The 27,835-nt window shown below is 44.4% G+C and overlaps 2 protein-coding genes across 7 annotated transcripts in view; one reads left to right on the forward strand and one right to left on the reverse strand.

The window, feature by feature from the left end:
- Positions 1-27,835, reverse strand: part of KDELR1 (KDEL endoplasmic reticulum protein retention receptor 1) — a 130,292-nt gene that overhangs the window by 44,778 nt on the left and 57,679 nt on the right. The window lies entirely within an intron of this gene.
- Positions 1-27,835, forward strand: part of GRIN2D (glutamate ionotropic receptor NMDA type subunit 2D) — a 59,520-nt gene that overhangs the window by 26,078 nt on the left and 5,607 nt on the right. For all 3 annotated transcript variants that reach the window (XM_081167078.1, XM_081167077.1, XM_081167076.1), the window contains 11 exons: positions 2,549-2,970; positions 3,577-4,169; positions 5,852-5,966; positions 7,398-7,594; positions 8,073-8,226; positions 8,676-8,829; positions 9,823-9,948; positions 10,106-10,335; positions 15,718-15,878; positions 19,880-20,067; positions 27,289-27,521. In XM_081167078.1, coding sequence (XP_081023204.1) covers positions 2,572-2,970; positions 3,577-4,169; positions 5,852-5,966; positions 7,398-7,594; positions 8,073-8,226; positions 8,676-8,829; positions 9,823-9,948; positions 10,106-10,335; positions 15,718-15,878; positions 19,880-20,067; positions 27,289-27,521 — 2,550 coding nt within the window. In that variant the 5' untranslated portion in view covers positions 2,549-2,571. The remainder of the gene's footprint in view (positions 1-2,548; positions 2,971-3,576; positions 4,170-5,851; positions 5,967-7,397; positions 7,595-8,072; positions 8,227-8,675; positions 8,830-9,822; positions 9,949-10,105; positions 10,336-15,717; positions 15,879-19,879; positions 20,068-27,288; positions 27,522-27,835) is intronic.

Below are 27,835 nucleotides of genomic sequence, written 5' to 3' on the forward strand. Positions count from 1 at the left end.
CCAACAGATTATTATGGATGGGAGCATTCAAAATGCAATCACACCCTTCAATGGGAAGGATTCCACTTCAGCAAGAAGTGAACCACATGATGCTCCTGGCCACACAGTTCATCATTATCACAACACATGCTTTTTATGCAGCCTTTGGGTCTGGGGCACACCCACAACACTACCATAAAACAGACAAACCAGGAGTCTAATTAAAGAGCCATACAGGAATTCATCTCCCCTCCAGCTGATTGACAAGTGCTCTGAGGAGGCTCTGCCTGCAGCCAGCAACTTGGTTTGATTCCCTGAGTAATTTGGAACTCTCTTATTGCATGCTGTGATTGTGATTTTTTAAATTATTTTTTGTAGTGTGTATGTGCGGGGGGAACCTAGTGTATAGATTTGTATAGCCACCAACCAATGAGCAGATCTGTACTGCCGATGCTGGTGGGATTTGGAGTGGGATTTGGCTGCTCGTGCCTGACAGACAAATAAAAATGAAATGAAATGAAATGAAATGGAAATAGTGCCAGTCACAGGCAAAGAGGGACAGGACCATGCACATGTGTTGGAATAATCTCCTGAGGGTACAGTGGCAGAATGAGGGTAACATACCAACCGTACATGAACCTGTTGCCTTGTGTGATGCTACTGGAACCAATGACAGGTAGGGAGTCAGGCTCACTCTGATAAATAATTTGGGAATCTGCCCTAGAGCTGGCCAGGATATAAATAATAATAATCTGAATGGGTTTTTATCAATATGTAGGAGGACTGTCTACATATTATTGGGCAAACCTGATGTATCCAAAAGGAAAGTGTGTGTGTGTGTGTGTGTGTGAGAGAGAGAGAGAGAGAGAGAGAGAGAGAGAGAGAGAGAGAGAGAGAGAAATGGAATTATAGCAAGTGGAGAAAAATAAATGCATTAAGGATGCTGGGTGAGGTGAAACCAACACATTAAGTCCACTGTATCTGCGACTGGTTTCATTTAGTGCCCACCTCTGCACTTCACTCACTTGTCTATTCTGACTAATAATTGGCCCATGGAGGATAAAATGAGGGCAGGATGAGCTCCTAACATCTGACTCAGCATAGTGACATCTGGCCAAACCAACAGCTGAAATCCTGGTGTTCTACTGGCTGGTGTTTGGGGAACTTGACATGTTTTTCCTGGATAAAATGGCCCTTCCCGTTCTTCTACATTTTCAATTTAAAGCTTGCTGCTGGGAAGAGTCATTTCTTTGGCCAAATCATACAGCGTTCTCCCTGGGTCAAACATCACCCCTGCTTATGTGGAATGAAGAGGGCGGAGAGCATTGACTGATTAATGGATGGAAAGATTAAAGACATTGGTTTTCTTAGATAATGTGCATCCTATGAATCTCTGTCCAAATGCTTGAATGACGAAGATGTATGACTTTGCCAAGTTGTTCTTGTTTTCCTTGACCCTCACCAGAGCCTCAACCCTTCCTCTTCAAGACCCCAATATCTCTCTTCCAGGGGTTAAAATGTTGCTCTCCAATGACCTGTGGGACCCTCCCAACTCACAGCACTGCCAAAATTCAGTAAATGTAATAATGGAAGGAAAGGGCATTGCTGATATGTTTATGTTGTCACAGGGGATGTGTCTGGATTGGGCAGGTGTTGAATATGCTGGAGAAAAGTGAGGTATTGAAAGGCAGGAATGTGTAGAAGATGGTCTGTTATTCAAAGCCCTTGTTTAGGTTGGGAGGCCATAATAGCAAGCAGGGAAGATGTAGGTGGTGCTTATGGGAGTTGCCATGGAAGAGGTAACCTCCTGCTTAGGGTTGTGACTTTTTCTTGAGGTGATCTGCCTTCCCATTCAGAGGCTTCCAAGGGTTTCATACCATGGGGTGTCTTTAATCTAACCTGTAACTTTCTTGGTCAACTTCACACAGCTAATGAAAGAAGCATGTATTGTGGCACATAGCATGATAATTCTAAGGCATACCTGTGCAAAGATGCTGTTCTGCCCTCTCCTCCAAAGATTCCAATGACCTGCAGCTCAGACAGAGCTCTGGCTGCCAAAACCTAAACCATTGGCATCCAAAAAGCAGCAGATGGGCCTTCCCACTGGTTGACAGGAGCTCTGTCAAAACAGTGCAGCACAGAGGGTTAGCAACTAGCAACCCAGACACCATATGCAGCCCCCTGAGGCGAGCCATTTGCTCACCTATAGTTGCTCCACAAGCTCTGATCTTGAGGGGATGAGAACGTGGGAAATATGCAGGCAGGAGAGAGAATGGTTTCCTTCTACAAATCCAATGGCTTCTCGCTTTCCTTCTCCTCCTAACTCTGAGCTAATTCATGTAGCAAGGTGCATGGGGTGGCAGGAAGAAGCAGTGTGAGTGTATTTGTGCACAGGTGAGCATGTTTACACACAGGTGAGGAACAGCTTAGTTTGTTTTCAGGCCAACTGGGGAGGGAGGCTTGATTCTATGCTACTCCCTCTGTCCTGCCACCAAAGTGGCTCATCACCTCATTCCCTTTTTAAGCCTCCCTTTGCCTGTTCTTTCCTTCCTCTCCCAACCACTTCCAGGGGGAACGTAGAGGCCCTGCGAGATGAGCCTGCCCCCGGGCACCCCCGCTGCTAGGATGCTCTTTGTTATGGCTCTGGCCTGTGCCAGCCCCTTCTTGGACCTGCGGCGGCGGACCATCAACATCCCCATCATTTTCAGTGGCTCCACCTACACGCAAGAGAGTGCCCGGTTCTCGCCTGAGGACTTCCGCAACTTCTCAATGGAGATCAACCCCATCCCTGTGGTTCTGAATGATACCAACCCGCGCAGCCTCATTGTGCGGCTCTGTGATGTTCTCTCCTCCCTGCACATCCACGGTGTGGTTTTTGAGGATGATACACGTACAGAGGCTGTGGCCCAGATCCTGGACTTCATCTCAGCACAGACCTCTGTTCCCATCATTGGCATCAACGGAGGATCAGCCATTGTTCTTACACCCAAGGTAAAGTGATTTATTCTGACTATGTTCACGCTCATATCCTGTGTTTTTCTCTGCCCAGATTATGTATAACTATTTTAAATTCTGCACTTCATAAAATTATACAACCTGAATCTATTACAAACATTTACTCACTGATGCTAATCTGCTTAATTTGCATACAGATAGTGCAGAACTTGCCTTTATCTTAGTGCAGAATTTTGGATACTTTGATCAAGATTTTTTTTTCATTAAGTGCAAGGCAGGCACTTAATTGAGGGGCTTTGGTGTAGGGACACTGGGAGGGCTGAAGATAACAATAGATATGTCACACAAGCTCATACTATGACCCCTTTTTCAAGGTTAGATGGGCATCAGCAGTTCAGAGAGGAGGACAATTTCAGCATAATGATTTTCTGCATGCAAGCACTTTTGGAATTATTTGTATGGTGTACAGAGGTGGAAAATGTTTTGCTGGAACTAAAACCCAACCTTTATTCCCCAACTAAAACTATTCTGAAAGCTCTCCCATGACAGGAGAGAGGTAGAAATCAGAGAGTAGACCTATAATGGGATGGCAAATAGGTAGCACTTATCACCTTTGTGTCTTTTGCTCCCTCCTAAATCCAGGAGAAAGGATCAACCTTTCTACAATTAGGTTCCTCGACCAAACAGCAATTGCAAGTGATGTTTGAGGTCCTGGAACAGTACGATTGGACGGCATTTGCTGTCATCACGACACTGTTTCCCGGCTATGAAGACTTTGTAGATTACATTGAGGTCCTGACTGACAGCAGTTTCATTGGTTGGGAGCGCCGCAGCACTGTGACCCTTAATCTCACTGATGACCCAGACGGGGCCCGCCTCAAACGCCAGCTCCGGGAAATAAATGCCCGCATCTGCCTTCTCTACTGCTCCCGTGAAGAAGCAGAAAGCATCTTCCGTGCAGCCCGTGAAGTGAAGCTCACAGGCCCCGGGTATATCTGGTTCATGGCAGGTGCCAACTTTGGTAGAACTGAGTACATGCCGGAGGAACTTCCCGAGGGTCTCTTCATGGTGCTTTCAGCAGGATGGAAAGATGATCTCTACCACAGGGTTCAAAATGGTGTAGCCATCATTGCCAAGGGGGCAGAGGCCCTATTCCAAGTCTACGGCTCAGTTCCAAAATTCAACAATGATTGCCGGGCACCCAATCTCACCCAGATCAACGAGAACCTGCATCGGTCAGCAGGGAAAGAGGCTGGGGGGATTTTGCCTGGAAGGGGGGTGGAATCAAGAGCAAAAGAAAGTGCTGTTGTCCACAAGGGATGTATAGCTTATCGCCATACCCTCCTCCCCTCCCATTCCTTTCTTCATTTGCAAATCTGTTCCTCAAAGCATGCTTCCTACATTCCTAACTTGTTCCTCTTCACATCCATTTCAGCCATTTTGACTTTCGCCTTGCTTCCTTATCTCCATTTCTCATGAGTCCTTATGCGCCACTGGGCGCAGGAGTGAAATGCCAGGCTGAGCATGAGGAGGAGAGAGAACAGGGGGTGACATGGCAGGGGGCTGAGACCGGGGTGGGCGGGATGACAAAGGCAGGAGGAGGCAGGTACTTCTCCCAGGATATGGCTGCTCCAGATGAGAAAGCCGGACTCCTACGTCCCTTCCTGGGAAAAGGAGCACAACGATTGAATCTGGGAAGAGTGTTAGCCAACCCACTAGTGGTAGAGAAACCTGAGTCAGACGGGGAGGGCATAGCCTGGTCACTGAAGACCCAGCAGCACTGCTGTCACTGGGGAAAGGGAAATCCTCCCCTATGCAGTGAGCATCTGCACACCCAACAGTTCTGCAAGGACACCTCTTCCTTACTTTCAAGTAAGAGCCTCTGTCTTCATCTGAGCAGGAACCAGGGATTCATGAATCCCTATATATCCACTCACCCTATGCACCAACATCCAGCCAGTGCTGGATTTACACAAAAGCTATATATCTATTTCATTACATTTATATACCATCTTTATATTCCAAGGATTGGCCCAAGGTCGCCAGTGAACTTCATGGCTGAGTGGGGATTTGAACCTTCGTCTTCCGGGTTATAGTCCAGCACTCTAACCATTACACCACACTGGTTAATCTACAGTTAAGGTCGGGTTTAGGGCCTCGCATTGTGAGGGTCTCCAAATACAACCCCCCAATTTCAATGACTCTGCCTTTAAAAACCCCCATAAATGGTTTAATTTTTATGTCCCATGCACAACACACACAACACATGTTGTTTGGCTCTTCCATTTAGAAAGGGCTAAACAGTGTGTGTGTGACCACTCTTGCTATGTCAGAAAGCAGAAGGTGTTTTCATTTAAATAAATTTCATATGCAAATAGGCTTCTTGCAAGATAGATGATTAGTTTTCAGTTGTAACCTTGCCTATGTACGGGTTATATATGCAAATATAAAAGTTTATTACTTTTATTTTCATTGTCCTTTCTGTTAGAATAATACACAGTATTATGGGGCCTTTTAAACTTGACATAGCATAGGCTTCCAGCATGTCTTTAATCTGGCCTGCAGCCAGCTCTTTCAGTGGCTCTGCTTCCCACTAATTGCATACCATCCCTTCCTACCATCTCCCCATAATGCCAGTTACACCCCACACCTCATCCATATTTACCTACCTTCGCACACCATCCACCCTCACTCAATACCCTGCCTCCCCTTTCAAAATGGGCCTGATTCCAAAAGGGCTTTTCCCTTCTCGATTTTCAAGTCCTGATCCACAGCTGCATCTGAAATACTAGACAAGTGCCCTGTGGGTCAGGCTTGAGGGGGATGGCAAAATGAGGGGGAGTGAAGCTGCGATGGCAGCATATGGAAAGTGGGCTCTAGACTGACACTGAAGAGCTTCCATCATGCCTCTTCGCAGGTACTTCATGAATGTTACCTGGGGTGAGAAGGATTTCTCCTTTAATGAGGATGGGTACCTCATCAATCCATCCTTGGCTGTGATCTCCCTCAGCAAAAACCGAACCTGGGAGGTGGTGAGTTTGAGGGAGGTTTGGGGGGAAGGTGGTTGGGTTGGGGAGGAAGGTTGATGAGTCAAGGGGAGGGGGTGAAAAAAACGTTTGGACAGGTCGTAATCCGAAGTCCATGTGAGTTGGTGGAATTGTGGCAAGGTTGATGTTTGGGGAAGGTGAACTGTTATCATGGGGTAATTATGGGACAAGTGTGAATTCGGGAGATGGCGTGTGTTTGGAGAACTGTCCAAGGGCTATAAACAGAAAGAGCTGAGAGGGTGCTGAGTCTTAAGCCCCTGCTATAAGGCACAGCCGTTCACATCCCAACACCCTACAGAAAGTCTCTCACAGTCCTGATGGCACCATGAAACAGTCAGAGATCGCAAGTGCCCAACAAAAAAGCAGCCAGAGGAGCAAAGTAATGTAAATTTCTTACACAAGCATATCAAGCCAAACCCTACAGGGAAAGGCAACCAATCTGGCAGGGGTGGTGGATTCATTCCTGAATCTCATTTTGGCAATTGCTAAGCCCTTGGCTGTGAGCAAAGCCCATCCACCGAGTGCTCACACAAGGTATCTATTTGGCTAATTTTGTTTAATTAAAAGTATTTATAAGTTGCATATTTTACACATGTCCTCCCAAAGTAAGAACATCAAAAGAAACGATACAGAAACAATAGCTATGTGGGCACATGATGCTACTAAAGAAAGCTGCTCTGGTTAAGTCATCAAAGCCTTAGTTGAGGGTCGTAGTCAAGGAAAAGGTCTAGAGGGCTTCCTTAAAAGCCTGAACAAGGTGTAAGCCATTTGGAAAGTGAGTTCCACAGCTGTGGGCCACCACCAAAAAAGCCCTGTCTTGTGCTCGCCAGCTTCACTGATTTTCCCAGTGAAGCAACACCTCCCTAACCTATCAAAATATATCCTAGTTTTTAACTAATTTTAACTAGTTTGTTTTTATCACTCTGTATTTTATCACTGATGTTTTTTAAATTTTGTAAGCCACCTTGTATTCCAACTTGGGAGAAAGATGGGATATAAATATCAAATAAACAAAATATAGGCAAGATCATCTGAGATATGGTATTGGCTACCCAATATCCTGACTCCATGCTGGTCATGGATGTCCTCAATGGATGTAGGAAGCAGAGGAATAATGTGAATGGAGGATGTGATTTTTAAGACAAGAGTTTGTATTTCTTTCATGTTGTAAGCCACCTTAGCATGGTTTGAAGTGGCATACAAATTAAATTATGTATGTATGTTTGCATGTACAGTATGTCTGATGTGAAGACTCAGAAGTTGGTGCAATCCTGGAGATGTTAGTTGTGGGAGGGGGCTTTCAAAACTGAGTTTCTTGAATATGGCATAAATTTGGGACCAACACTGGTGGGCTGGCAAGAGTCTGGAGAAAGGTTTGGGGTGTATCTAACCTCTTCTCTATGCCCCGGGAGGCAGGTGGGAAGGTGGGAGCGCAGAATCCTGAGCATGTCACGCTACAGAAAATTCCTGCAACCTGTGGATGACAACAAGCACCTCATGGTGGCAACACTGGAGGAAAGGCCCTTCGTTATTGTCGACAACATTGATCCAGCCACAAAGACCTGCATTCGTGATTCAGTTCCCTGCCGCCACCCACTCAACCATACCAACAGGTATTCCTGAGATGCTGGCCAAGTTTACCACAGCTGAGTTCAGTGTTATCAATTTTACATTTAGATCTTTCTCTTCTTCAGGAAAGTTCAGAGTGGCTTGTGTAGGCCTCCCAGTGGACACCCATCCAAGCACCAATCAATCCCATGCTTGCTTATTTATTACTTAACCCATTAATATTGCCCCATTCCTCCAAGGATCTCAAAGTGGCACACATAGTTTTCTTTCTTTCTTTCTTTCTTTCTTTCTTTCTTTCTTTCTTTCTTTCTTTCTTTCTTTCTTAGCTTTGCTATGAGGGTAGGTTAGTGAATGGCCTAAAATCAGCAAGTGAGTTTCATGGCTGACAGGGGATTTGAACCTGGGCCGCTACAGACCTAGTCCACTATAACCACTACGTCATGCTGGCTCTGTGTTTACCTTCCACAGTGCTCCTAAACCACTTGCTGAGTTCCTTTCCCTCCCTCCTTGTGCTGTTCACAGCCATCAAATGGTAAAGAGCTGCTGCAAAGGATTTTGCATCGACATCCTGAAGCGTCTGGCTAAGACTCTGGGTTTCACCTACGATCTCTATCTTGTCACCAATGGCAAGCATGGCAAGATAGTCAACGGCATGTGGAACGGCATGATTGGAGAGGTAACTTCATCCCCTCCCCAAGGAACTGGGTGGTCTGGGCTCACGCACAACTTCTTAGGACTCTCTGCATTTTGTTCCTCTTAAAAGAACCCAGGAATTCTGGTTTCCCACCCACACATGTGTGACTCTCAACTCCACTTGAGAGGACCCACACGTCCTGCTGCAGGCTGTTTGGATTGTATCCTTGAAGTAAAGGACTATTGAATAGTGCACCGACATAAATAGTAGGGTTAATCTGCTTCAAAGGTTATGGGAGGGTTGCCCTAGGCAATATAGCTCTGCCCATTCCTGGATCTGATAGGCAAACAGAATTTTACATCCTGTCTCCAGGGCTCAGGGTGGGTACCACTGTTTACTCAGAAATACTGGACCCTCCCCTTCCTTTCCAGAAAACCCAGGATTGCTGGCTATTTGTACTTTATCCATCTCTCTCTGTGTGTGTCTCTCAGGTGTATTACAAGCGAGCTGACATGGCGATTGGATCCCTGACCATCAATGCGGAGAGAGCTGAAGTCATAGATTTTTCTGTGCCCTTTGTCGAGACAGGAATCAGTGTGATGGTGTCTCGTAGCAATGGAACTGTTTCACCTTCTGCCTTCCTAGGTGAATACCCAGCCCTGGGATGGGTCAAAGTAAAAAGCAGGAGGGAGCGTTGGCATGAGATGTGGAAGGAGTCTTCCAGGTAGTCTGGTTTCAAAGCAGGGTTCATTATAGTAGAGAAGTGAGAAGTCCTAATCTTCCCCCATCCTGTCATCTATTGGATCTAAGTAGTTGTGTACCCAATCTTGGGGAAACAGCCCCACTAAGGACCTGCTTTATTGCTGAGGTAGAGTTTTGAATTTTTTAGTGTCAATTTTATTTTAGCATTTTTAACCCACCATTTATGCTGGAAAGGTGGGGTATAGATAAAATAGAAAAATGTTTAAAACAATTGTTAAAATGGACATACAAAATGATGACCTTTGGCTGAAGGAAAATGGCCTGAGAAAAGCCATAAGCAGAGAAAGAGAGAGAAAGAAAAGAAAACTTGCCCATTTGTGGGTATCAAGTGGGCAGCTGCCAATATGTATCAATGGGAGTTACATAACTGCAGTTAACACAGTACTTAGAATCACAATGGAAGTACCAGCAGACAGGTTTTTCCAAATCCTGGGAAAAGACAATTTCACCCAAATTGACTCACATTAACAAATGTGCAGTTTTCAAGGAAGACATTTTGATCTTTCAGATCAAAATAATAGCTTTATTTTTTTGCCATGGAGGGACTTGTGTAGCACCCTCCCAAAGCCACTATTCCCTCAAGGATGGTGATAATGGTAGATCCATTTTTTTTTCCTGCTTTGGGGTTCATCTGCATCATACTCTTAAATCAATTCTGACAGACTATCTCAGAGTCTCCACATGACCACAACTCACACAGCTCCTCAGGAAAAGCCAATTTAAAGAGGCGGCCTTAAATTACACCATTTTTAAAAGTGTTACTCGTGATTTAGGGTGCCTCTTTTATGCCAAAGGTTCAGAACCCCTGCTTTCACCCACTAGAGCCTAGCTGTCTCGGGCATACCACCACCGTGGTCCATGTTTCTCTTCCTGCAGAGCCCTACAGCCCTGCTGTCTGGGTGATGATGTTTGTCATGTGCCTGACTGTCGTTGCGGTGACCGTCTTCATCTTTGAATATTTCAGCCCAGTAGGCTATAATCGCAGCCTCAGCGCCAGTAAACGTGAGTGCACCAAGGATAAGGGAGGGGCATGTGTCTGAAACTGGGGTACCTATGGAGATAAGGAAGGGCGGCAAGCATGTGCAGCCTGTTGCGCTCCAGCCTCTACGGCAAAGTTCAAACTCTGATTCATATTCCCCCATCCCATCCTGCCTGGTAGGCACTGGAGGCTCCAAGTTCACCATTGGGAAATCCATCTGGCTGCTCTGGGCTTTGGTGTTCAACAACTCTGTGCCTGTGGAGAACCCCAGGGGCACCACCAGCAAGATCATGGTGCTGATCTGGGCCTTCTTCGCCGTCATCTTCCTTGCCAGCTACACCGCCAATCTGGCCGCCTTTATGATACAGGAGGAATATGTAGACACGGTGTCTGGGCTCAGCGACCAGAAGGTGAGAAGAAGGGAGGGCTCACAGAGGGGGGGGGGGGAACAGAGGCATAGTACCCAATTTGTGGAATTCTCTTCCCAGGGAGGCTCGCCTGGCACCTTCATTACATATCTTTAGGTGCCAGGCGAAAATGTTTCTTTATAACCAGGCCTTGGGCTGATTAAACATTCTATAGCCTTTTAAATGTTGGAGGAGCGTTATTGGTCTGTTTTTGTTTTATTATGTATTTTGTGTTCTCATTTTGTATTTTTATGTTGTGAACTGCCCTGTGATCTTTGGATGAGGGGGTGTTATACAATTTTAATTAATGATAATGATAATAATAAGTTCCACTCCCTCCCTCCCATCATATCTATCCCTACCAGACAAAATTCCCCATTCATTCCTTTGCCACAGCTCTCGTTTTATTTCCCCTTTCATTTTCTTTTCCATCACCAAAAACAACATGCCAGGCACAATGTTTTCCTTCAGACCAGATTAAACATATCCCCATTTCCACTAATATAAAAAAATTAAGTGACCACCACTGCTTCACCAGTGTTTGACAAATGATGAAAGGGAAGCAAGGAAAACCATGAGATGTGTGTATAATCATGGCCACATGTTAAACCAAAACCAAACAACTCTAAAATCAAAAAGATGTGTACCTTTGCTACACTTTAACACAAAAGAGTAAAGTTGAGCCTCTGTTATTCACTGTACACATTTCCATCAAATCACTTTTAGAAGCCATGGTCCTACAGTGTCTGCTTGCAGTGCCTTAGATCTCAGCTGTCTTGACTTCACTTGCATAGTCTTGCAAGGGCATTCTTTTTTGACTGAGCAGCTCAGGTTTTGCAAGGTTTATTTTAAATTGCTTGGGGAGGAGCAACCTGGCTGTGACCACTGCAAACTCAGCAACTGGAAAGTTTTGCTTTCGGTGCCAATAGTGCTGTTGGGGAAATGTCAGTGAAGGTGAAACTGCCCAGAACAAAGGCAAAGCCAGAAGATCAGACAGGCAGGCAGGCAATTGCACATCTTTGTCTCCTACTCCAAAGTACCAGACCTGACACTGAAAAGCCTCTGAATCCTAGGGAGCTCTTAGTAAGGATCTGGCTGAAACCCACATACCAAGTCTGTGCATTCGTATTACAGTTCACATTATCTAGCATGAGCTCACCGCCACTAATCTATAGCTCTTCCTCTGGAAAAAGTGCTAGCAGAGCCCTGTAGATTACCCACCTGCAGAGCAGGAGAGCTATTCACGTTGATGCACTCATGGCACACTTATCATTTTTAGAAACTAACGGTGGCACTGAGAACAGATTCTAGCTCTTACCTTCAGTCCTAATTGCTGTTTAATTTTAAAATGTTACACTTGCTTGTGCTGATAGGCTTCTGGTAGGCAATGTTTACTTTCAGAAAAGCCACACATACCCACAATCAGGCCAGATCCATCACACTCCCCTTAAGACAACTGCAACAGGAAATATGTGGGTGTGCCTGTGCATGCATACATGCATGTGGTCAAGATTAAAGGGTGGCTGACCTAAGCAGTGGAACTCATACCCTTGGTAGCTCCACATAGCCCTCCACTGGGATACTTTGCTGGTGCCCAGCATGCATGGTGTGTATTTATAAACCAGAACGTGGCTGATTATCCCCTGACAATTAGCCCCTGACGAACAACCACAGCTGTGGGGAAGGAGGGGCCACACAAACCGGACCAGCTGTGGCAAGGCAGCCTCACTCCAATTGAATCCCTTTCGTTAAGAACTAACGAGCTGGGATGTAATTAATGGGCGTAATTAACGTCCAACATGAAACACAATCGCAGATAAATATTAAACAGCTCAGATTAACCAACTCGTACTGAGTAGGGAGCAGTTTGAGGGAGAGGGTAAAAGAAGAAAATCCAGGCAGAGGAAAAGAATAAGTGTTTCTATAGTGGAATCATAGTAACATCTATTCAGAAGTCCCACTGAATTCAAATGGACCTTACGCCCAGGTAGGGATGGGGGAGAAATTTGATTCAATTCACCTTTAAAGATGAACTTCACATTTTCTGAAACAGTATATGAGCTGAAACATAGCTGTCCTTCAGACTTACCTACATTTTGCACTGCAGTTCTCCAGTAAGGTAATATGTACAAACATGTATATACAATGGTAACATTTGCATATAAATGCATATATTAATGAACACAACATACAAAAATGCATCATAGTAGGGGAAACTGTTTTCCAAAATGTGTATATTAGGCAAAACTGCATATAAAAATGTGTATCAAAGGAGAAATTCACACAAAAATGGTGACAGATTTTCACTAGGTCTTTTTTTTAAAAAAAAATTCAGCTGATATAACCCTAACATAAGATTGGAAAAGTGAGAAACTAAGAGAAACCAAAACTGATATATTTGCCACCCATCCCTAGTCTCAGATTAAATAGCAATGCAGCCTTAGTCTTGTGAAATTCAAGAGAGGGAGCCATGCTATCAGGTTGCAACAAACACAACCAAAAGCCTTGTGACACCTTAAAAACTAACAGATTAATTGCGGCATCAACTTCTCTGGACAAAAACCCACTTAACACGGCGACCCCCTCTGGACTTTGCCATTAGAGAAGGCACTGCATTTAGCCATCAAAAGTGGAAAGCCTCATTCTGTGCATCTGACAAAGCAGGTTTGAGCCTATGAAAGCTTCCTGTACAATAAATGAACATGTCTTAAAATGCTACAAGACTCTCGTTTTGTTTCTAGCTGTAGAAACGTTTTCCCCTCCCCTCTCCATCCTGATGGTTTCCCCAGTATTCTCTTCTACCTCTATTTGCCTCTTTTCCACTAATTCTTTCCCCCATTGCTTTGTCATACACATTCCTCTGTCAAATTCCAGATAATCTCTACCAATCTCCCATCTTCTTTTCTCACTTTCCCCAGACGCTTTTGTCTGCCTAATGGCTTCTAAGCTTTAGACACCTAGAAGCCTCTTTCCATTATCCCCATTTGCAAGAAAACCATCGCTCCCCCTTTCTTCCTCCCCGCACCCATTGCTGGCACTCTGTATTTTGTCCCCAACCTGGGATGCATTTGATTTTTGCTGTTTCTTTGCTTCCCATTTCCATGTCGAAAGGCCCAGTTGCCCCAGGAATATCAAGGAGGGACTGAATTTGCTCAGAGAGCTCTTGTGTGAAGCCAATTTTGTGATGCTCAAAACAGACCAAAGATGTTTTTCTCCATCTACAGGCTTCTTGAAGCAGACTCTTGTAACAGAACAAGCAGGCTGCCTCTGCCCTTCATACTTCTAAATGTGTCCCCATCTATTTCAGTATCACTGATCTCTCAGTGCACCTCTCTGTCAACAATCCTGTCTGCCAACTGCTGAATCCATCTATACCCAGAATTACCTGTTCATTGTGTCTTCTATTTATGAGTCCATTCCTGGCCTCTTTCCACCCCGCCCTGCTTGCCCCTTTCCATTTTTCTCATCTGACTCCTTTCTGACTTTGGTTGCGGTAGTGTCACAAGCATCTCTTCACTAGGGGCCACAATGTAGTATCAGAAGAGCTACACTATTCCCTTTTTTTCATCACATCGTATGCACTTCTGAGCCCCCTCCCCACCAAAAAAAAAAAATTTAAAAAAATTACCAGGAATTTTACTTGGTATAGGGAGCAGAGGCTATGTTTAATCTGCTGCTCAACTCATGCAGAGTACTGCATATCCACTGCAGTCACCGCCATCCTCTGTATTTCTCCCCTTACCATAACAGGCAAACAGGAATCAATGTGATTGTTGCTAAAATGCTGTTTGTAAGAGCATTTTAAAATGGAAAACATAGGGCTAGTCTATGCCTTTACTGATCATGAAGAAAGGCTCTCTGCAGCTTGACAATAAACAAACAAACAAGCGCATTAGTTGAAGAGGGTGTGTGCAAGCATAGGAAATGTGCAAAGATGGGTCAAAAAAGGACAAAAAACAAAATCAACGCTGCCTGGGTACTGGTACAAACACACCCTCAAGGTGTTTCATCTTGCATGGCCTTCGAGTTCCACATCCCACTGTTCCTTTCTCACTCTGCTTCTCCCTTCGCTCTATGTCTTATTTCCCAAACTGCCTGTCTCACCCTCCTGTCCTTAGATAAATCTCTAAAAAGTTCGTTTTCTTTTCCTTGGCTTGGGCACTGGTCTCTTGGCTGGATTCTAGAGGACAAACTCAATAATCATACATGATGTTTCTTGCTCATATCTATTTAGTCTTCTCGTCCATCTCCAAATACTACTGTCTGTCTGCTTTCCTATCGTGTCACGGAACTGTTTGAGAAGGAGGAGGCTACAAGGCCCTTAGTCTAACCCCTGCCACCAGCTGGGACAGACCACCCGCCCACCCACCCACATCTTCCAATATCAGTGTCCATCTGACATTACAGGGGTGGAATTCCCTTCAAACTCTAAACATCATGAACGATTACACCCTGTGGAGTTGAAACTGACCCCCAAAGCCATTATTAAATAAAAGCAGGTTCAGGAGAGGAGAAAATAAGAGTGGCAGGAGGAGGGACAGGAGGAAAGGGTGTACATAATCCCCTCTCTGTCTGCCATTTTTTCTGCTTCAAGTCACGCACAAAAACACAAATTTTCCGTCTGCGGGAATCCAAAAGCATGTTGGAAACACAGAATCACAGAGCTGGATCTGCCCCTGCTGATACGCTGTTTCCTCTAGCGGCTTCTAAATCCCCCTCTCCCAAGCTGTTCTTCCTAAAAAAAAATGTGTGACATGAAGGTCAACCCTGAGCATGAGCAAAACTTGTTCACTCAGGTTGTGGCAGTTCCTGATGCCCAGAGAAAAATGTAGAACTTCCAGATATCAACCCTTCCTGACTATCCTCTTCCCCAATCCAGCTTGTTTTTCTAACTTACCTCACGGGGCTATTGTGAGGCTAAAATGGGGAAGCAGAAACCATGTGCCTCACCCTTAGCTCCAAAGAGGATGGGGATAAAAATGGAAGCTCATAAATAAATCTGTTGGCTCATTTATTCATCCTCAAATAAACAATGTATTTACCTACCCATCCATCACTATATGCATCTCTCCATTTCTTATCCATACCACTCTGCTTGTCTGTCTCATCCATCACACACAACAGGGTGCTTCTCCATATCCAGAAATCATAATGCTTGGGAAGGTGAACTCTGCTCTAATTGATGCCAGCCAAATTTCCGTTTTATTTCTCAGCCAACTGAGCACAACAATACACTACTCCAAAAGTAGCACCAGCAAATTTAAGAATCTCCCTCCTCCCGTCCTTGCTCAGTTTTCACATTTGGGAGGAGAGCAGGGAAGGGGTCGGGGCAAGATCCGCAGAAGCACTCTTCACACTCCAATTTCCCTTTACCTCCCTCTACAGTTCCAGAAACCACAGCATCACTACCCACCTTTGAGATTTGGCACTGTTCCCAACGGGAGTACCGAGAAAAACATTCGGAACAACTATGGGGAGATGCACGAATATATGGGGAAGTACAACCAGCGCAGCGTGGAGGATGCACTCCAGAACCTGCAGACAGGGTAGGTGGGGGGAAATGGAAGAAGCAGTGGTGGCAGCAGGAAGGACAACTCCAAGACCCTTAGTTCTCAGCATATATTTTCATCCTAAGCCTTTCTGCTCCCTGGGGCACATGGCCTGCAGCAGGCCCCTACAGTGGGACCACATGTGCCCTATGTTTCTCTCCACATAACCCATTTTTTACACAACAGATGTGCAAATGCTTCTCATTTATGTCGCACACTCTCGTCGTCATTCCATGAGGCCACACTCCTGTTGTAGAGAAGCCACCATTTGCCCACACTTGGGGTAAATATTCAGTGAAGTAAATGCAGTTTTTCCCCTCTGCAACATCCTCTCCCTCCAGCGGTAGTACATTAATTGCTGTGGCAATTGCTATGTGGAATGTGACTGTGTGAGTGACACAGGCTGCTGCTGGATGTTGCTTGTGACATGGCCAGCTTTAATGCCCATGCTGTTTTGTGATCCTTTAACAAGTTTATAATTATAATTAGTCAATTTTCATTAGGCTGTCATCTGATTAAAGAAATCTTAGCCAATTTAATAATAATATGAGTTTGGGTCAATTAATCAGTGAATTAATTAAATCTGCAGAAATGTGCATATGAGCAAAAATTACTCTCTTTTTTTTAAACATACTTTGTTTTTAGATGATGCACTGCAGACGTTAGAAGAGGCCTCCCCACTTCTCTCTCATATAGGAGTGAAGGCCTGTGCAAAAGCTGTGCTTTCCATGTGCTGTTAATGCAAGTAATTGCATTAAAAATATTTTTTTTTAAAGAAACTGTTGCCTTGCTCATTGGGGACTCCTTTTTAGTTGAATGAATCTAACCAATTAATTAAGGCTGCAAGCCTATGCCCGCTTACCTGGAAGTAAGCTTCGCGTAAGATCTGATTATAGAAACTGCAGTCCTAAAAAAAACAAAAAACACCTTTAAAGGCTGTGCACTCCTTCTGTGTATAACTCTGGTGAGCAAGTGCTTGTCTAGCCTTGGTAGCTGCACACACCAGCAAGAGTGCCTCCCCACTGTTCCCCACAACAACACTTCTGTGAACTTCTATGAACTCCTGCTGGCTCATTTCATAAATAAACCAAATAAGACAGGTCCACAGTGAGGCATTCAAGTGCAGGATTGAGCTGCGCCATCATGCTGTTAACTAGACTTCCACGTGGGGTTTTTGTATGTGGATTTTGGATTTGTGAGCATTTGTGACTTAAACGCTAATTTTTTGCTGCTGTAGGAGTGCATTGTAGCTCTGCCTGTTTGAGCGCCCTTTCAGGGTGGTTCCCACTGCTGTTGGAACTGCTGCCAATCCTACTAACATTTTTTTTAAAGCCAACTGGCAAGGTTATGGGTGCGTGATTCACCATTTAAACACCCACATACTCTGCTAATTAACCCAAATTAACAACCACCTCCCAATTGTACAGCCACAATCATTTATATATGGATTAGAATTCCTACTCTGTACATATATGTACTTAAGACAGGCACCTCCAACTTTGGGCCACCAAAAGTTATGTGACTTCAGTTCCCTTCACTCCTGACCATTTGTCAAGCTGGCTGCAGGTGTTGGGGTTGTACTGTAGTGATGGGCTGGAGGAGGGCTAATAAACTGAGTCTGAGTCCTGGCAAGATTGAGGTTTGTAGGCTTGGGAAGTCAGTAAGTTGCCAGGCCTGGATGGGGCTGCTCTCTCCTTGAAGGAGCAGGTGCAAAGTCTGAGGATTTTCCCAGATCCAACTCTATCACTGAAGGTGTCCTCAGTGGCTAGGAAGCTTGGCTGGGAAGACAGAACAGTTGTTCCTGGATCAGGATAGCAGTTATCCCTGCATTGCTAACCTCACAGTTGGATCACTGCAATGCAATGTTCGTAGAACTACCTTGGCAGTTGATTTGGAGGCTGTGGCTAATGCAGAATGCAGGGGTCAGCTTGCAAACTACCACCAGCAGATAGCAACTTGATTTCTGGATTTGCACTGGCAAATCCCTCCCTGCATATTGCCTGCACTGACGTGGTGACCTGTGGATGTGGGTCTCTGATGTGGAGGTCTGTTCCTCAGGGGGTGCAGGCTTGGAGAGTACAGACTGCCGAACTGACTCCCGAACTCCTGCCTTGGGTTCCAGAACGCCTGATTTGCTGGGCTCGGGCTGTGACTCAGGCTTGGGTAGGATACCAGGGCCCGTTATCTTCCTTGTAGCTGCTGGACTGGTAGTGGCCCGCCTTGTCTAAATTGGAGTTGCTTTGGCCAGGAGTTCTGGCACTGGACCATTTCAACGGTGCTGAAGATTCTAAAAGGATGACTTTGCCACTATTGCAGAATACAACTATTTGGTTCTTGCTGCTTTCCCCTATGCTGTCCCTGTCTGGTGCTTTGTGTGTTTACTGCTTAAGTTCTTCCTTCTCTTTTTAATCAGTGGCCTGCATCTACTCTTCAGGGTTTGTTTGTTCTTGTTGTTTAAAGTTCAGAGTTTTTTTGTTTTTAAATACCACCATGTACATTCATGGCCACCAAAGCTTTGCCAGTATGTGTGAATGGTTGAATGGGGATGGGCACAAGGGGACAGGACGGAGACACCTAATAATCCGATCCTATGTGAATTTAAAGTTATGGGCCCTGTGTAGGGTCAGTCTGTTTTTAGGACTGTGAAGCAGAGGGCATTAGAAAGCAAAAGACTGAGAAGAAAGCTTGGAACCAAGATATCTAGATAGAGGTGGCTGAAGAGGTGAGCCTGTCTATAATAAAAAATAAATAAAGGGGGGAGGAAGCGAAGATAAAATAGAGTGGGACAGTGGCTGACGTGCAGTTCTAACAGTAAAGGGTACCTTTTCCTTATGGGCCTATTAAAAGTATCTCCTATGCTATATAACTATGGCTGAAAACTTTAACAGCTTTAATGGGAAGATTAATCAGGCTCATAATAAAATCCCTGCACCCCAGTTAATTGGTCAGGCTAAGCATACGGAAAGGCTCAGTCATGTTTAAAGGCACGCTGCCGGGCAATCATCTAGTTTCTAGCTCCTACCTGTGACATATTTGATGACAACGAAGAATAAACGTAAAGATGTTCTATCTTTCTAGTTTATTACCCAAAGGTGGCCACCTTTTGGCTCTCAGGAGTCGTATACTTTCATGTAATGCTAAGAACCAGTTTTTATTTAATTGATTTTTATACTGCTCTCCCTCTCACATTCAAATGAAGGCCACAGTGCTCTGTTGAATTAATTCTTAAAATATTTAAAAAAAACCTGACCCTTCCACAATATTGAGGGGCCTTCAAAATGTTTATTTTTTGATGCCGTTTTGACTCTGGTGTGTTACTATAACAGGAAATATTCACATATGGGATAAGAAACAAGTGAGCCTCTCTGTCTAACAATGAATATTACTATTTGTTTAATAGGGATGTAGGTGGCACTGTGGTCTAAACCACTGAGCCTCTTGGGCTTGCCGATCGGAAGGTTGGCGGTTCGAATCTGCGTGACAGAGTGAGCTCCAGTTGCTTTGTCCCAGCTCCTGCCAACCTAGCAGTTCGAAAGCATACCAGTGCAAGTAGATAAATAGGTACCGCTGTGGCAGGAAGGTAAACAGCGTTTCCATGTGCTCTGGCTCCCATCATGGTGTCCCGTTGCACCAGAAGCGGTTTAGTCATGCTGGCCACATGACCCGGAAAGCTGTCTGTGGACAAATACCAGCTCCTTCGGTCTAAAAGCGAGATGAGCACCACAACCCCATAGTCACCTTTGACTGGACTTAACCGTCCAGGGGTCCTTTACCTTTACCTTACTATTTGTTTGTTAAATGGTAAGCTGTCTCACACTTAAAGAAAGCTGTCCCCTTCCCTCAAAAATATGCTTTCCCTTTAATTGCAATATGAATGTCTGTAGTTCTAATCAATAGGTCTGTGCAAAGGTGGACAAATAATAAATGGAGGCATTTTTAATGCGCTAAATGCTGCATCCATCTGTCCTTCTCTGCCTGCCTTTCTTATCTGACTGCAGGAAGCTGGATGCCTTCATCTACGATGCAGCCGTCCTCAACTACATGGCCCGAAAGGAAGAAGGCTGTAAACTTGTCACCATAGGGAGTGGGAAAGTCTTTGCCACCACAGGCTACGGCATTGCGCTGCAGAAAGGTTCCAAGTGGAAACGGCCCATTGACCTGGCCCTGCTCCAGTTTCTGAGTGATGGTAAGGCTTAGCTACATGCCAGGGAGAGCACTGTGAAGTTGAGAGTTGCCCAGGTTTTTGGGATGAGAACAAACTTAAGTGTGAGTAACTGGGAGGTGGGGGGGAATATTTTCTCCAACATCTGTGTGAGTGGTATTGTTCTCTCTCTGTCTCTGTCTCTGTCTCTGTCTCTGCCCCACCTGCTCTTCCACTAGGCAATGATTTCTGGGTGTGTATACGTAAGATACTTTGGAGCAGGGGTGTCTGAAATAAAGGATATTTATTACTTGCTGTGGACACTCCTGAATAATTTGCACTGGAAAGAAATCTATGTATAATCCTACTTCCTGCTGCGGGGCAAGACCACCCATCCTATCCATACACTATGAAAAAGCATGAAGTTGAAATATGGGGCAACTGGTGCTCCTTCTTCAGATACTCAGCCCCCACCCCACCCCCGCACTCATTTCTAGTAAGCTCAGAGCCTAGAAAAGTACCAAGCTGCCAATCCCACTCCTTATGGATGGTTCATGTTCTTCATAGTGATTGGTGAACAGGACTTTCCCTCACATGTTTGCTGGGGCAGAAGGCTTAGTCAGGTAAAGGAATGCTGGCCTGCCAAGATGAAACGTTCATTACCCTTTGCTATAAAATGGGTTATCTGGATTCTGAAGTTCAGTTAAAACAGATTAGTTTCCTTTAACACACTTTTACTATGTGTTTGGTTGAATTTATTGTTGTGTGCTCCTTGAATTTTGAGAAGTCATGGGGCAGTACTATATGGGATAGTTTCCTTTGAATGAAAGAGTTTTGTATGGTAAACCGCCCTGTGATCCTCCGATGAAGGAGGTATATGGTGTCATTGTAATAAAAAATGTTAGTATAATGGAAGCAAATAGGCACCCCTACAGCACAGAACAAATCCACTAATCCCATATCAGATGTTCAGAGAGAGAGAGACCCTGCATTCCAAGCTGTTTCACCTTCAGCTAACTCACAGCTCCTTATCTGTCTGTCCCATTAAAAAAATGAAAATGCTTTCTTGCTGTCTCCCTTCCTCCCACACCCCAATTCTGATGGGTGTTGCATTTACAAGCTAGAATGAGATTTGATATCATTAAGGGCAATTAAAGCCAATTTGTCAAGTCCCTGATCAACGGTTGATTTGTCAGGCAAAACCAATGTGACAGGCCCATTCATGTTAATCAAGTGAGCAAAACTCATATTACCAGCAGGAGTGTAGATTTCTCCAATTCTTTTAGCGTATGTTTATCCATGGAGATGGGGAGGGGTTTCTAACTCAAATGTAGAATCATAGAATCATAGAGTTGGAAGAGACCACAAGGGCCATCGAGTCCAACCCCCTGATGTAGAAGTTTGCTGAGAGGACTTATGGGCCCTGGAACTGACATGGCTCCCTCATATACACTAATGCCCCCACACCAGCCTGCACACCCTCCCCCATTCCAATGCTCCAGATAGCTGTCACAATGCACTTCCCTGACTATCTCCTAGCAGACCTGCAGACTGATCAAAGTGAACATGCAACCAGATCATGGTATTTTATTTTGGATTAATTAATCCAGGCTGAAAGGGAGTAGGAATCCCAAGAGAGGTGTGGAGCCCACTCAGTTCACGCAAGGAGGTTTGGAAGCCAGGACTCCTGCGTCTCCTGGGAGAGCAAGCAATTCCTAGTGGGCTAGACTCAGAGCAAAGGCGATGGGAGACAGACATCCTGCTTTCTATTTCTAGCTCCAGGGATAATGAACAGACACAGCTCTGGTGTGTTTGATCTGAGCAGAGGAACCTGGATTCTGTCTCTGCTGCTGCTAATGGGCTCAGTCTGAGGCTCTAATTGCTGTTAGCCAACAATCTTGCTTCTCCTAATAGGCCTGACTGACTCTGGGGATATCCTAGAGAACAGCACACGGGGCTTTCCCCGCCCCACCAGGACATATAAGCAGATGTTGGGGACGGGGCTGTGTTTCAACTGGGCCACCCAGTGTCCATGACACTTAAATCATTTTGCCTTCCCTGCATCTATTAGGTTGAATGAAAAAGCTACATGGTTTACTCTCCAGCTCTCTCTGCTGCGATTAACAACATTCAGAAGTGAAGCATTCCAGACAGAGAGGCGTTCTTTGCTTCACTTGTGAAAAATGCCCTGTGAGGATCATGATGTGTAAGAATTGTGTGTGGGAGAGAGGCCGACAGATGGTTGCTTTGTAGAGTTTGGATGCGTTACAATGAATGTCCAAAATGTGGTGAATGTCAACTATTCACATGTAAATACTGACAACTTCAGATGAATTTTATGAATGCCACAAACAGACAGACATACTCCCATTTTGGGGGCAGATTTATTGCATAATGATAATCACTATTCGACTGTTGGCATTCGCCAGGGTATCTCCACCTTAATTAAGCATTCACAACATTCACCTGGGATTGCCAACATTCACAAGTGACAAAATTCCAGATATACATATTAGAACTTCTATTTGCTTGCAATTACTCTATATTCCAAGCATCTGTGCACAAGAATAAAGCATGCAAACTAAAAAAATAAATGCATGTATAATAATCAATGTTTAAAACTTACTTTAATTGCAGAATTTTCACTTTAGGTTCACAGAATATCCATAATTTTGTTGGTATATAATTCCACCAGTATGAGGGTGTGTGTGTGTGTATATAGATAGATAGATAGATAGATAGATAGATAGATAGATAGATAGATAGATTTCATCTGTTTGGAATCCTTCAGTGTATTGATGTATAACTTCATATGTTGAATATGTACATGCTGAAGGGTGCTGGGTATTTATTATTTATTTATAGTTATTTTTAAAAAATATTTAAATAATATTCTCTCACAATACATCAGGGCAGTGTACCACAACAATTCGACATTTAAAAGCAATGCAAAGTAATCATCAATGTGACTGGCTACTCAAGAGACCTTTTAAACAACTGCTAAGGCCTGTCAGCATAAAAAAGTCTTAAAGAGACACCTGTAAGTCAAAGTTGCCTGCCAAATCTCTATTGGAAGAGCATATCATGATCTTGCATGGATGTATGCATTTAAAGGAGCCTGTTGCTTGGGTATGAAGGAACACACATGCACACCATTGTAAGCTTCCAATTGCTTATTAGGGGAGAGGGAGGCAAGGAACCGTTGCCCAGCAACCCACCCATCTGTCATATCATACAACTGAAACCTGTACTACCTTTTATACCACACACACACAATTTTAGTCTGCAGCATTAATCAGTCCTGAAAGACTACCACTGCATAGCTCCATCCTTGCAATCACTCAAGTAGATCAGGATTCATAGGATCAAAGAATTGTAGAGTTGGAAGGGACCCAAACACCATCAAGTCCAACCCCCTGAAATGCAGGAATCTCAGCTACATCATATATGGCAGACAGCCAACCAACTCCTGCTTAAAAACCACCACGGAAGGGGAGTCCACCACCTCTTGGAGTTTGTTTCACTGTTAACAGCTCTTACTGTCAGAAAATTATTCCTAAAGTTTCATCTGAATCTCCTTTCTTGCAACTTGAATCCATTGGTTCAGGTCCTAGTTTCCAGAGCAATAGAAAACAAGCTTGCTCCATGTGACAGCCCTTTAGATATTTGAAGATGGCTATTATATCTCCTCTCAGTATCTTTTCCTGGCTAAATATACCCAACTCCCTCAAACATTCCTCATAAGGCTTGGTTTCCAGACCCTTGATCATCTTGGTCGCCCTGCTCTGCAATAGTATTAACCTTTTTTTGCTGCTTCACCACACTGTGAACTCATGTTAAACTTGTGGTCTACTAAGACCCCTAGATCATTTTCACATCTACTACTGGCAAGCCAAGTGTCTCCCATCTTATATTTGGGCATATTGGTTCTTCCTGCCTAAGTGCAGAACCTGACATTTGTCCCTACTGAAGTTAATTTTGTTAGTTTTGGCCCAGCTCTCCAATCTGTTAAGGTCATCTTAAATCCCAATTCTGTCTTCAGTGGCATCTGCAAATTTTATAAATATCCCCTCAATGTCTTCATCCAAGTTATTTATAAAGATGTTGAACAACAATGGGCCCGGGGCAGAACCCTACAGCACCCCACTTGTCCCCCCTTTTTTTGCAGGATGACTAGGAACCATTAGTGAGCATTCTTTGAGTATGGAAATGAGCTACAAACCCACCTAACAGTTATCTCACCCAGTCTAAATTTTACTGACTTCTCTGCAAGAATATCATGGGGGAATTTGTCAAAAGCTGTACTGAAATCAGGATACACTATATCCACAGCAGTTCCTGATCCACCAAGCTTGTGACTCTATCAAAGAAAGAAAGAAAGAAATGAGATTCGTCTGGTATGGCTTGTTTTTGAGAAACCCATGTTAGGTCTTAGTAATCACAGTCACCTTTTCTAAGTGCTCACAGACAGACTGTTTAATTATCTGTTCTAGGACACTGGTAACAATGTCAAGATCACCAGTCAGTAGTTACCCAGATCTCCTTTACTCCCCCTTTTGAAGACAGGGACATCATTTTGCCTGCCTCCAGTCTCCAGGGACATCACTTGTTCTCCAAGAATTCTCAAAATTATAGACAGAGGCTCTGAGATTACATCTGCAAGCTCCTTTAATACTCTTGGGTGCAGCTCATCAGGCCCTGGAGATTTGAACTCATCGATGTAGCTAGGTGTTCCTTTACCACCTCTTTTCCATCTTGGGTTTAGCTCCTTCCTTGCATCATTTATTCTGTTATCACCAGGTTGGGCACTGCTTTCCTTTGAGGTAAAGACAAAAGGCAAAGTAGGTGTTGAGCAGTTCTGCATTCTCTCTGTCACCCAACAGCACTTCTTCATCCTCTTCACACAAGAGACCTACTACTTGCTTGGTCTTCCTCTTGCTTCAAACATAGCCGAAGAAACCTTTTTTATTAATTTTAATCTCTCTTGCAAGCCTGAGTTCATTCTGAGCTTTGCCCACCTAACCTCCCTGCAACTGTTGGCTACTCATATATGTTCTTCCTTTGTGATTTCTCCTTTCTTCAATTTCTTATTCATGCCCTTCTTAAATCTCAGTTCACCTGTAAGCTCCTTATGCAGCCACACTGGTTTTTTAGGTGTCTCCTACTTTTCTTTCTTGTTGGAATTTTCTGCCTTTCTGCCTTCACCTTTAAGAAACTCCCATTCCTCTTGGACTCCCTTCTCTTTTGAGTATTTCTGATCATGGGGAAGTTCCTTAAGCTTTTTGAAATCAGTCTTCTTAAAGTCCAGAGTGCATGTTCAACTACCCTCAGCTTTCCCTTGTTTGTATACAATGAAACCCAATAGTACATTATCACTTTCTCCCAAGGTTCCCTGTACTTTCACTTTGTTGACCAGCTTCTCCCTGTTGGTGAGGACCAGGTCCAATAAAGATGACTCCTCTGTTGCTTCTTCCACTTCTGGGAAATGACATTGTCAGTGAGGCAATTGAGGAAGTTGTTGGAGCTTTCATTCTTGGCAGAGTTTGTTGAAACTCAAACTCTGCCAAGAATGAAAGGTCCAATTATTTCTTCAATTGCCTCACTGACAATGTATCTGAGTAACTGAACTCTTCTATGACTACTATATCTCTTCTTTATGAATGTTTGGGAATCTGCTGTAGAAAGGCATCAGCTGAGTCCTCCATTTGACTTGGAGGTCTATAGCAGACACCCACAATAAGGTCACTCTTGTTTCCCTCTCCTACAATTTTTATCCATATACTCTCAATCTGTCTTCCATGCTCCAAGTTATGGATCTCTTCACAAATGTACACGTCCTTTACATATAATCCTACTCCTCCCCTCTGTTTGATCTACTCCTTTTGAACAGGTTGCACCTCTCAAGTTCCAGTCATGAGTCTCATCCACCAGGCTCAAGTAATGCCTACTTAGGTCATATTTGTACTGAGAGCTCAAATTCTTTTTGCTTGTTTCCCATACTCTGTGCATTTGTGTAGAAACAACTGAAACCATGAGTCATTCGTCCACACACTGCTGCCTCTGTCCTCCTCCGTGGAGAATCGCCTGCCACCATCACACATCTCATCCTTCTCTGGGGAGCAGAAGGAATCGTTCCATACACTGTACTTTCCACTGCTACCTTGATGTATTTTAAGGTCTGCAGCTGCTCTTCTTGCTACGCTGGCTGAGAACTGGTGTCCAAAGTGAGGGCATGGAGTCAGTTTTGCAGCTCCAGAGACACAGCATGGCTCCTAACACAGCTCCTGCTTTTTGCGTCATGTTCCTCCAGGAGTTCGCCTCCTGCACTGCACAATCTTCTACCTCCCTAGGGACATCCCACCTGCCTCTCTGTTCCAGGACAGTCCACTCTCTAGCAAGAATTTCCTCATCTGCTCAGTAGCTCAAAGTGTGGATAGGTGGGCCTCAAGTTGCTGTACCTTCTCTTCTAGCTTGGATTTGCTGTAGGTGTAGTAGGTCACTGCTGCAGCTCCCTTGTCATCCATGTCTCTTGGTCCATGAGACAACACTCCAGGCTTCCCCCTCAAACTCTGCCACTAAGCACCCTTGCAAATGCCCCAGTTTACAAGTCCTAGTCACAAGAGCTTGACCTGCTAGATTTCTTCCTGTAGTGCTTGTATTAAAAGTGCAGCAGCCCTGCCTTCCTTCACCAGCATGGAGGTGTAAAAATAGGCAGATACAAATAAGTCCAAGCTGGCAAATTGGCTTAATGTTGGCCAGTGCTTTTTTTCCTAGAAAAATAGGAGCTGGTACTCACCATGAAATTGTTACAGTAAGTGTCACACTTTTAAACCAAAAGAGAGAGGTGCCAGTACTCACCATGAAGCTGTTACAGTAAAATGCTGAAGGTTACCCACCTATACATGCCTGGAAAGACAGGACGAGAACAACCTCTCACAACTCTAAGCATGAAAGGATAATTAAATAGTGTCAATGGGTAAGTACTTTGTGATACCTGACCTTTAAGTATGTACCTAAGCTCAGAATGGTTCTGCTCCCTTGTCTCCTGTCTCCACAAGCTCCCACACTCAGATTCTATACTGTCACTAGATAAACACAGCTTATTTCATTTGAGACCTCAGAACAAAATCCCTATTCCCTACCATTGAGCAAAAGGGCTCCTGCATTTTCTGGGACTGATGCCTAATGGACCATACCAAGGGAAGGTTGTGAAAAGGCACATTTCTTGTGTTCCATCTCTTCTTCCCATCCCCTCCTCTGTTTCAGATGAGATTGAACTGCTAGAGCGCCTGTGGCTATCAGGGATCTGCCACAATGACAAAATTGAGGTGATGAGTAGCAAGTTGGACATAGACAACATGGCGGGTGTCTTCTACATGCTCCTGGTGGCCATGGGACTAAGTCTGCTGGTCTTTGCCTGGGAACACCTAATCTACTGGAAACTGCGTCACTGTATGAGACATACAGGGCGGCTGGACTTCCTGCTCGCCTTCAGCAGGGTGAGGTTGCAAGATCAGCAAGGGACAGTTGGGTGCCCATTGATCCTCTCACCCACTAAGCTATTTTCACATCCATTACTGTCAATTTCTTTGTCCAGAGAGTAAGCTCTTCCCTCCCTCCACATCACTCTCCTTTCACCCAGGACTGTGAATAATCTTTGATCACACGACACCTGTATGCAGAAATCAGCATCCTTAGAATCTCACCATTCTTTTTCCCCTCAGAAAGCAGCAACCATTTCCAGCCTTTATGGCTGTGAAGGTAAGCATGGAAGTGTATGTGCAGACAATGACTTATACGGTCTCAAAAGCAA

Source organism: Podarcis bocagei (assembly GCF_964188305.1).
Source record: "Podarcis bocagei genome assembly, chromosome: 13".
NCBI classification, from domain to species: Eukaryota; Metazoa; Chordata; class Lepidosauria; order Squamata; family Lacertidae; genus Podarcis; species Podarcis bocagei.